The sequence below is a fragment of the Stegodyphus dumicola genome, chromosome 3, assembly GCF_044657685.1.
Source record: "Stegodyphus dumicola isolate Sdum_Otavi_A_Nest chromosome 3, ASM4465768v1".
Lineage (NCBI taxonomy): Eukaryota > Metazoa > Arthropoda > Arachnida > Araneae > Eresidae > Stegodyphus > Stegodyphus dumicola.
This window is the reverse complement of record NC_140770.1, coordinates 9,455,629-9,467,424: the sequence shown is the minus strand read 5'-3', so window position 1 is coordinate 9,467,424 and position 11,796 is coordinate 9,455,629. Positions and strand designations below refer to the sequence as shown.

At 31.6% G+C, this 11,796-nt stretch overlaps 1 protein-coding gene across 3 annotated transcripts in view; it reads left to right on the top strand.

Annotated features, from left to right (window-relative positions):
* The first annotated feature begins 1,553 nt into the window (after positions 1–1,553).
* Positions 1,554–11,796, top strand: part of Cdk8 (cyclin-dependent kinase 8) — a 69,147-nt gene continuing 58,904 nt past the window's right edge. Inside the window, exons 1-4 of one of the 3 annotated variants that reach the window (XM_035369076.2) lie at positions 1,592–1,705; positions 5,775–5,827; positions 6,088–6,198; positions 7,809–7,949. In XM_035369076.2, coding sequence (XP_035224967.1) covers positions 7,822–7,949 — 128 coding nt within the window. In that variant the 5' untranslated portion in view covers positions 1,592–1,705; positions 5,775–5,827; positions 6,088–6,198; positions 7,809–7,821. Of the gene's footprint in view, positions 1,706–5,774; positions 5,828–6,087; positions 6,199–7,808; positions 7,950–11,796 lie in introns of those variants that run through there. The other 2 variants (XM_035369075.2, XM_085812556.1) reach the window with 2 other exon arrangements.

Here is an 11,796-nt window from a genome sequence, read left to right as displayed (position 1 = left end):
TGGCCGCCATCAGTCGACGAAAACGGTGAGTGTCTGGTTGAAGGTCCAAATCAGTGAATTGAAGAATCTAGTATAAGTAAAAAATGTTAAGGATGGAGAATGTCAGATGGATATTTGTGCTTTTCTCTGGGAAATGGAGAACATCTAAGAGAGTTGATACAGTTTTTAGGATGAGTGAGAACTGAATAGAAGAAATTTCTGGCAAGTTTTTGAATATAATCTTGAATTGTATCTACTTTGAGATCACGGTGGATATAAGAATTTGGAATGAACCATGGGCGTTGATGATCTCTCTGAGTGCTTTGTTTTGAAGAACTTGGATGTGTTGAAGGTGAGTTTTGGCAGCGTGGCCCCAGACAGGACAAGCATAGAGTAATGTTGGTCGAAATATAGATTTATATAAGAAGAGTTGTGTAACTACTGTTTGTGCTCTGTGATACTGAGAACAGCTGTACAAGTATTTTTGCGAACAGTTCCAGGACTGTATAGTATTCTTTTGCAAAATAAATTTTATCAAGCTGCAATCGAGTCTGTGACCATTCATTTCATTATGACCTTGTACACTCGCAACAAAACGAATACTCTTCTTTACATGTATAGATGTTAAAAAGAGATGTTTGCGCATGCTCAAATAACAGCCAAACAATACATATTCTTTGTAACAGCTGCTGCCCCGAGCGGTAGAAATGAGTTGAAAAGAATGGCTGAGAGCTGCTGTGTGTGTGATATGGGAACTCAAGTTTTAAAGTTATCATTAAACAATTATAGCGGTGAATGATTGGTTATTATTATATTGTGTAAGTGTCTTCGTAACAACAGGTTTAAATCAATCTAATTCGAGTACGATGAATAAGATTTCTTCAAACACATAACAAGACATTTATCATGAGAAAAACACAAACAATAGGGCTTCATGCGCATCGATGTTGACAATAATCAACCAGATCTAGTTGGCCTTACATGGACACGGTACTTCTGTAAAAGCAAGACACCCAAAACGGTCAAAGACTTCTAAAAAACAATGGACAAAATATAGAAAATTTTGAGGGTAGCCTTAAAACTCAACAAATCATGCTGGTATTCCACTGTTAAATATTTGGAAAATTTCGCGATGGTTATTTAAATGAAAACATGTCGTTTGGAGATGTTCCAACATTTAGAGCTAGGTATTTAAACCCAGAGAAACAAATTCCATGATCGTCTGCAAAAGCATTGCAAATAGTCTTGTTTCTTTACATTAAAAATGTCAGCCAAGAGAACAAAAATATATATGCAAAATGATTTGATTAGCTAAGAACCAAACTGGATATTCTTTGCATACTGCTATTATTTGTATCGAAATAATTTGTATTTTAGTATTACTCATATGTTTGCATAAACTATGCTACTGTTATTGGCGTAGTAATTATTAGGCTATAATTAGTAGCAGTTTAATACTTATTCCATTTATTACAGTCTTCTTGATAATTGAAAAACAAAAACAGTCTAAACGAATGAGAAGATTTTATTTTGGGGAGGGGCCTAGAGAAAGAGAGACAGGAAACAAATTTCTCTAGTTTCCGGTCTTACGAGAAAGATTGAATACGGTTCTTTTGTGAACGACTCTGTTAATTTTAAGCCGACAGTTTAGCGGCATTGTATGTTACAGAGAATTAGCTAATGTGAAATTCAATTAATGCTCTCGTCTAATAATTTGCGTTTTGAGGTCTGAATGCTGTGTTTTTTTTATATATATGTATATCTTTTAAGAACTGTTGTAGCTTTCATAATCTTCTATTGTGTGTTTAGGACATTTGATGCATTTTAGTGATTTCAATATGTTCTACTAAATAAATTGAATTCAAGCTATATTTTTTGTAATATATACGCACTAGAGGCATATTTTTTTATCTAAACTTAGGGTGCTGTTTATTTTCGTTGTTTGAGGGATATTATTTTGTGGATGAATCCTTCTAAACTGAATAAACAAAAATTTTGAACTTCGTTGAATAATTTATCTTTAACGCATGTGATAGAATGTAATTCTTAAAGAAACTCAATTGGGTTATTTCAAAGTGAAAACAATGTTATGAGGGTTTTTATTGTTGTAATCAGAAAAGCGAATGTAAATAGTGGGCATTTAATTGTTACATCATAGTTGCATATATGCAGTATATTCAGAAAAGCATAAATTAACGTACGTATATGGAATTCAAAACTGTATTTTTCTATTGCTGGCTTTGAACATTTTTAATAATACGTATCTACGAAATTTAAAAATTTTATATGATAGTATTCATTGTTTATACATTCTGATAGCAACTTTGATATTTATATTTTAAATTTTAATACTGAAACCTTTAGTAATTACAATTCCTGACATATTTACTTTTTAATTTGGTCAAGAGTAATAATTATCCTAATTTAATTTGCAAAGCTAGAAATAACACATTTATAAAAATATTTGTGATAATTTTAGGCAAATTTTATTTGGAATGAACCTAAATTTTGAAATATTAAAGGAAGAATCAAATAAGTTTAATAAAAAAAAAGGTATTAATAAATATATATCAAATTCAGTTAACACTGAGCAGCTAAAATTTTGACAGCTAATTTTTTCAATTTGTGCGATTTTTACAAAACTTGGCAATTTGGCATAATTTGAGTCCTAGAATTGAAATATGGAAAAAAATTGGCATGTCATTTCAGAAAAAGCCTGATTTATGTCAAAATACCTATATTAGAACAATGCTATATATAAATCTATTGCATATCCTAAATTGCGCTTTCGAGACATGAAAAACGCAAATTGAATTTCGTCGATTGGACCAGTAGAATGGGAGATATAAAGCTGTCCGATTTTTTCTGCATAGTGTACATGGTTTAAAACAACATCATGTCATTCTAGGCAATGAACGAAGGAGGAGAACTAAGCATAGCAGCCATGGAGGTAGGAAGTAAGAAGGAGTCGCCCTAAACAAGTTTCTCCGTACCCTGCTCTGAAGCACCGGCGATCTACGTGGTGACCAAAACATTGGGTCATTTACCATTGAGTTCTATGGGATTTGACGCGTTCGGGTGTAAATATTTTGTAATTACGTCGCAAATATACATATAAATGTATATATTTTCTTTTTCTACAACACTTCAGAGTCCTAAGTATGTGAAAACAACATATTTTTAAACAACATTTCATTCTGAACGGAATTAAATGCTATACGTTTCACAGGACAGTTTTCTCAGAATGGATTAATTTGAATGAAATATTTTCACAAGTTTTCGTTAATTACATTAGAAAAAAAAAAAAAAATTAAGGTAATTCGATTTTATTCGGTTAAGGTACAAAAATTAAGATCAAAGTTTATTGTATTATTAATATTAAAATTATGCATTATTTCTTTTCTATTTATAGAGCTTCTTCCCAAAATACTTTCTTAAATATGACATGATTTTTTGGCTTCTTTTAAATCGAAAAATGTAAGTCAATTTATAATTAATGCTCTATTCGGTTCATTTTAAATTAGAGAATTATTAGGAAAATAGTATTTGACTTTCTCTGAACATTTCTGAAAGGGAATAAAATAAGTTTTTTTTTTTTTTTAAGTATTATTTAAAACTTGTAACTGAGTTAATGTAAAATGTAAAGGGAATAATTCTTTTAATTATACTTATCAGATTTTTTTTTTTTACCCTTCATTTCAACAATACATGTTCAAAAACTCTATTACGTTCTTAAGTGCGCATCTCATAGCATTTGCTTTACAATACCTTTTAACAGATTGATTTCCAATACGAACAATTCTTGCTTAAATAGTTTTATAACGTATTTGTCAACAGGATTTCAATTTATGTTTACAATTCAATATTAAGGTTATTATATATTTAGATAACATTTATAATCATTATAAATTAGATACATTTAATCATTAGATTTCTTCACAGTACTATCACAGTTGTTTATAAGTGAATAAATTCTTCATTTCAAATACATTTATAAATAATTTAATGAATATTTAAGTATTTTGTCAAAGGCAGATACATGCTTTTTGCAAGTACATGCATAAATACCCATACATATTTCCTATTTATCATTTCCGGCATGTGCAAATCTTTAATTTCTGTGCATTCACTATATTTTTCGTGTAAAGTAATTTACACTAATTTAGCATACACCCAAAAGTTTTACATAAAAAATATATATGAATATAATTTGAATGAAAATTATAAGTATTATTTTTAATACCCACTTAAAGGTCAGTTTTTCTTCAAAATTCCCCCACGATGGCATCTCTCTCTTTAGGCAGATAGCCCTTGCATACGTTACTCTATTTAATAAAAACTTAATCTGACCTATGTGCCTAATTACAAATATTTTAACATACATAATTTTATATTTACATTTAGCCATCAAGTTTCAAACTTTTCAAATCTTCTAGAAAATAAATTTTGGCAGATCTCTTTTAGCAATTTTCTTAAAATCTATATTTTTGCAGTGCAACAGCTTAGAATTTTATAAAACAAATTCATAATCAAAATCGCTGTTGTTAGTTATCAAAAAATAACAAAGATGTGATTTTTGCGTAAATGTCAGTAAACTATACAAATTGCTATTATCCATCACACTATGAATGTTTCTTTCATGCGAGAGTGTCCCTTTTTCGATTTCTATGGAACTGTCGTGTGTCGAAATACTATCAGAATTTTGTCAAGCGAGCTTCTGAATGTAAACAAAAAACACCCCGTCTGGTGACCCAAGCTTCAAAGCAGTGCTTCACTTCTAGCGCGGAATGGCCCCTCCTCCCTTTCTTACCTCCATGATAGCAGCACAGAGATGTTTTGCAGATCAGAAGTTGAGAAAAGGTTACGTAATTGCTTGCGAAGTAGTATTTATACTAGGCAGGTGCATATGTACAGCTAAGCTGTGATTCATTAATTTTAGGTTTTAGTTTTCTTTGCAAGCAGCCTTATGTAAGGATCATATGATTATGGAAAGATCTCAAATTTGGAAGAAGAGGTGAACTTAGGGGGAGAACAAAATTTGGAGTACTCAGTTTTGAAATTGTCAATTATTTCTTAGTGTAGCCATCATATTTTATTATAGTTTATATATATATATATTAGAGAGAGTATTTATAAAGGAATTTGTCTTCTTTTAAATTTAAACATGTAAATGTAGTTGAAGGACACTTATGTGACGGTATTCTTTGCATATCCTTCTTTATGCCACTGGCCACTGTATATCTGATTCTGTTCATTTTCAACTTGTTGGTCATTTTCACTTCCAGTGATGCAAATCCATATTGTTGAAATTAATGCTGAGCATGTTCTGTTTATTTATAAATTATAAATTTTAGTCTTTTGCCTCCATCCTTACACATGTATTCTAATTTGGTGACTTTCCCAAGAAAAATTAAATTGCTGGAACTCTTTTGCAGTAAGTGCACAGTCATTGGTTTAAAATCACTGTCCAATGATACTGCTTTGAGGAAAAGAGAAACATGTATTATTCATTTAGTCAGAAGTTTAAATTTCAGGTGAATCTAATAATTACTAGAAGTTGTAGGTGACCAGTCATCTCAATCTTTGGGCATTCATAAAATTTAGGATATTTGGAAACATATATGTTCTGTAAATTAGTTTTTATTGAGATGCCAATTTTATGAATACCTCCAATAATACTTTATGATTTCTGGATGCCTATTTATCTGAATACTTCCAATAATGCTTTATGATGTCTGGATTTATGTCTAGATGTCATATGCCCTATAAATTTTTCATTGGCTTTTCTTCTGCAGATGCCATGTATCTTGGTACATCCAAAAATGCTTCTCGGAATCTTTCAAAAACTGTGAGTATTTTTTTATCCTTAACAGTCAGTGTCCAGGTTCCAAAAGATCTAATTAAACATTTGTAAATTTTCAGTTTAGTTGTTCTTTTGTTAAAGTATGGTTTCAGATACTTCTTTAAACCAAAGAATTATCAGTTAGCAAGTACTTTTATTTCTGATTATTGTAGTAAAATGCTGACTATTAACAAAAATGAAATAGGAGTGTTTCAATTGCCATATGTTTAGTAGAATTACTTAAATTACCTTTTTTAATGTTTAAGGTACAATGATGACCTTTGAGGGATCTGGCAGGTCCTCTTCAGGACCCCTTCAGTGTATTCTTCTGGAAATTTGTAATTTAAACTAGTAAGCTGGGATTGTAATAAAATAAAGTATGTATAATTTCTTTACATCAGAATATATCATTTATTTTGACATGCCATTTATTTATATACTGCTGCTTTTCGTGTAGGTAATGTTATCTGGTTTTGATCTTATTTCACGGATGGTAGGTAATGTTTCACGAGAATTCCAAACTTTTACTGCAGTTTCTTCCATTGTAGCAAAGTCCTACAATTGCATATTTTAAAATTGAGTTTAGGACAAAAAATATCAGGATTTATCTCTCAAAAGCATCTGATGTTTGAAATACAGCAGGCATGCAAAAATGACAACATCTCTTTGTTAAAACTAAAGAATTTTTATATACATGTTTGGCAGAGCATAGTGCGTTTAGAAAATTTGATTACTTAGGTGGTTATGCTGATGTATACTTTGGGACTTTTCTTGATAAACTGTGCTTTTTATAGTCATCTGTCTTATTTTATTTAGTATTTTTAAAATTGAAGTAAACAGTAATTACAAATTAGAATAGTGTTTGAAATGGATACATTTAATCCATTAAAATCAAGTGTTTAAGGACATACTTACTGTTTAATTTTACAGTAAAAGTCTTAAGTGTTTAAGTTCAAATACTGAAATATTATAAGAATTCTTTTTTTTTTAAATCTCTGTTGGACTTTAAAAAAGAAAAATAAGAAAATGAATTTATTGTCAAAAGTTCATGAATGAATTTATTTACAAAGATGGCTACTTCTTGACAAAATTGCCGTGAAAATACGGGCATTTGTGTATGAGCTTTCTGATTCCTTCTTTGAAGGATCTTGCCATCAAAGATGCAAAAGCCTGGTCATTGTTTTGAAGCTCCTGATTTATCTGGTATCTCTGGCCTCCTGGACAGTTCTTCATTTCAGGAAAGAAATGAAAATCAGTCATGACTAAGCTCTCACAGTGCCTTTATAACCCAGCAGTTTATGGAAGTGTAATCGAAATGATCGACTGCCATTTGAATTGAGTGATTTTCATCTCTTAACTAAGCTGAAGAACTGGCTAGGTGGCCAGAGATTCCAGACCAGAGGAGCTTCAAAACAACATTCAGGTCCATCGTCCCAGCATAGGTGGTAGTATTCTTCATAGGGAAGATCAGAAAGCTTGTTGACCAGTATGGACAAATATCTGTATCTTCACTGGTTTAAATAAAGTAACCATGTTAATGTAGTATCACTTTTGGGAATAACTTCATTATTTTTTTTTATTCTTGTCATTTTTATGATCTGTCAGAGGTTAAAAAAAACTGTCAAACTATTCTCATATTTAGGATATAATTGCTCATTATTTTTAGAGAATTTTTTGTCCGGAGATTGAGAGAATGTCCCTTTTTGAAATGAGGATAGGGGTCATAAATTATTTGTGATCTTTTTATAATTTTGTAAAAATTTTCTTGAGTTTAAAGTGATTTCAAATTAAGAATGTCATTAGGAATGTAGGAAAATAAGAAAAAATGTATCAATTTTATAAATTTCAATGTTTAGGAAAATATATATATTTTACTGATCCTAGAGTTTATTATACTTTTTATTGATACTTTTGGTGTTTTTTATTAAGTTGCAAGTAAATCTAACAAAAATTAACATCCAGTTTTTTTTTTTTTTTTCTTCCTCAGTCTTTGCTAGGTTATGGATTTCGATTTCAAAATACGTACAGCTAATGAAAGAGCTAAAGTCGAAGATTTATTCGAATATGAAGGTTGTAAAGTTGGAAGAGGAACATATGGCCATGTTTACAAGGCAAGACGAAAGGATGGGTTGGTTTGATTATACATTTTTCTTTTTTGATTAAATAGACGGTACTATTCGGTTTTGAGGACCGTCAAAAATTGCCAAGCTATTGTTGATGCCAGTGCTGCCAAAAATAATTGGGGCTACCCTAACCCAAGAAAGGAAATAATAGTAAATAACTATGTAAGATTGATGTTTTCATTTAGATAAAAGGTTAGTTTCATACAATAATTTTTATAAATATAATTTATATAAAAAAGGCTAAACATGACTGAATGGAAGCATAAGAGTAAATAACTATATCAGATCATTATTATAATTTATATAAAAATTTCTAAACACAACTGAATGGATGCCTGCATCACTATTTCGCTACCGAGTTATCGCTAAAGCATAATTTCATCTCGTTGGTTGTTCAAACATAATTTTCTATAATGAATGACATATTTTCTTTGAAAAAATTCTTGGTAAAGTGTAGAATCGCCCACTTATTTGTTTGCCGCTTTTTACAAGGGTAGAAACAATTAGAATTTTGTCAATTTTCCTTTACTTTTTAAGTGAAAATAGTTCGATGTGTACATAGATAAAGTCAAGGGTGTGTGCAGTGCCATTTTTATGCAATTCTGGGATTTTTTTTTTTTTCAAGTGAAAGTAGGTTGATGTGTACATGGATATCGAGTGTGTGCAATTCTTAAAAACGCTTCAAGCAGTGGGTGATTCTAGACTTTACTCAAAATTCTATTGCAGCCTTTTCATCATGGGCAATTCCCAAATTGTTAAATCCATAGGATATCAAAAAAGGATTTAAAAATTAAACTAGTATTTCACTGGCATCTTAAGAAATATAGAACTATATAAACTTACGCAATCTGAAATCAGCGCGTACGCTAGATTTGGCGCGCTGTTAAATGGACGCATTTGCTAGATTTGGTGCTTTTGCGCATACATTTTCGCTGCAATTTTTTTTTATGGTTCTCAAAACGGAATAGTACCAGATAGACTTATTTAGTGAAAAATTGGAATATTATATGCTGGTAACCATTAAAATTGCTACACTATGAAGGTGGCATGTGAGAAAAATCAATTTCCATAAAAGGTAATGTGAGGGGGTATGCAAATGGTTAGCATTTCAGGGTACGTAATAGGTATGAGTCTCAATATATGCTTTGTGTACAAATAGAAAGATTATACGAGAAGTTTTTCATACTATCTGATCCTTCTCTAGGAGCTTATTTAAGGATTTTTTCAGCTTTTTAGGTCCCAATTTAAGGGGGGGATTTGAAGTAACTAGAAAGTGCTACTCAAAAATAGCAACGGAATGCCAGTTTAAATCCTGGAATTTTAGTTTGTCATTTGGAAATTGGGAAACATTTATGTTATGAGGACTGGATTAAAAAATGTATCTATGCATGTGTCTATGTATACATGAACATAGATATACATGCATAGATACATTTCTGAATTTGGTCCCAATAATAGAAGAGTACTGGATATTGCATTTGAACATCAGTTGTTTTTGTAGAGGTAACTGCCTCGTGTATGAAGGAGAAAATTTTAGTAGCACATATCAGAATTTGATTGGATTGTGGTCTATCGGGACTGCAATTTACTGTTCTGCGACAGTGCTGCTAGTGTTGGTCAAAATCCCATAACTGATAGGGGAATATGAAATTGATGGGTTCAGGTGGGTCATTCTGAATGCCAAACAGAATATCAGTGGTTATGGGCTGCTAATACCCGACAAGGCAGTTTTATAATCTTGGCCTTTGTTGTTAAGATTCTTAAGCAGGATATGATTCAACGTGCTATGGGTAAGCGTTGAAAGATTGTGTGGGAAGAAACGACTTTCATTTCCACTTTTCCAAGAAAGACAGCAGTAGCTCTATTTAGACATCTGACCGAACATGACTGTTTGCGAGACCACCTCTACAGAATTGGAGTGATGGATTTCCCACTTTTTCCACAGTGTATTTTGTGTTACTCCAATCAGCCTATGATTTTTGAGCATTTAAATAACTGTATTGACTTTCTCAATATGAGGACATTGTTAAAAAGTACTGGAGAACCCATGAATTAATGGCTTAAGTGCTAATGGTTTAAGATTTGTAAAATAAATATAATTTTGGCCTTGCAAGATTGTACAGCTATGTGGCTGAAATTACATTATGTTGCATGGCCTGAGTTGGGAATGTGGCTCCTGTGCAGGAGGATGTCTGCGTGAATGGTGTGATGATGTCTGCAACACCACGGACTGCCAGAACAGTGATAATTATTGTGCAGAGACGAGCATGCCTACAGTTGTGTTACACTGGACACAAGAGTGGCACCAAATCAACTTTTCAAATGAATCCTGGTTTGGCCTTGTCAGAGGTGGCAGCTCTGCTGAATTCTGCACACTGTGTACTCCAAACAACCTTTTAATTGAATTGTCTTTTTATCTTTTTACAGTATGTGTACAATAAATAATATTGTGCTATTGGCTTTCCTTCTTGGTGGAGCAATTTTAATGGTCGTTGTATTTGTTTAATTAAAGTAACAACTTCATAACAATTGACTCATTTGCATAAAGTGATTAAAAGCACTAAATAATTTTTCTCACTGCAGAACAGATTAATGCATTCTCTGTCGATCAAGCTCTGGCACGTGATTGGCATTATTTGCTGAAGAGCCAGTCGCGTTCTGATGCTTAGGGTGGGATGATGTCTAGGGTGCCAGTCACGCACTGGCACGGTAAAAGCAGCGTCTCATTGTTTATTTTCAAATTCAATTGCATTCTGCTTTGAATATGTGTCCTGGTATTGCCATAGAGTGAAGGTGTGAAGGTTAAAAACTAGTTGTAAATGTATGTGGTTTGGAATGAAAACAAAGTTTCATTTCATGCAAAGCTCATACACAAATAACATTCTGAAATATATATTTTGCAATAATATCTTTGTAACTATCTTATAATAAATTCATTTGTAATATATATATATTTGTTTGTGATATAGCATACAAAAATAGTGCATGTTGTTACATATTTTGAATCCTTTCTAAATGCCAGCGCATCTGCCAGCATTGCAGAAATCATTTTACCTTTAGTGACGATCATGCACAAGCGCATAATCATAAAATTCTATTATTAAAGGCATAACAATCAATGTAGTTTGCATAATAATCTTTTATTGCCACTTTTAAATCTTATGTCTTGTAATAAGTAAGTCGGCATATGGGTTAAATCTATTTCTGTGACACAGCATTAACTATCAACGTAACCTCATATGACCGGCAGCGAAACTATTAACTGTACTGGTTTTCCCTGTCTGTGAATAATGTAGATACAGTCTTTAGTTTCCTTTTGAAGAGTATCCTGAGGCAAATTTTATATAGCCTCCTTTGTCTTTATTAATTGTTTGCATTTGAGGAGGAGTATTAACTGCTGCTAAATAAAGAGAGACTCCTATAGTTAATAAATATATTTGATATAATTTTAGATCCATATTTTGGTATTGTGAATTGTCAGTATTTATCCTTTTGATTGCTCATCCCACGATTACTACAGACAGCATGAAATAAAATTTACTCATCTCATTATCTTTGCTGGTATGCAGTTGTTCCCTATATTTAAAAGTGTATTCCATTTAACCCTGAAGCATTATTAATGTATTTATTTGGAACTACTCTTATATATGCCCTCACTTGGCAAAAAATTTCTCTCCAAATATTTTTGGCGTGAACCTTCACTATCTAAATTTTTTGTCTACATATTGAACTTAACCTACATTAAAAAAGCCTAAAATGTCTCCAAAAACGCAGTTTTCGCATATGCAAAAACCTCGTTTTGAACTCACAATTTAAGCTAAAAATCCCAAACAAAAAATTTAGATAGCAAAA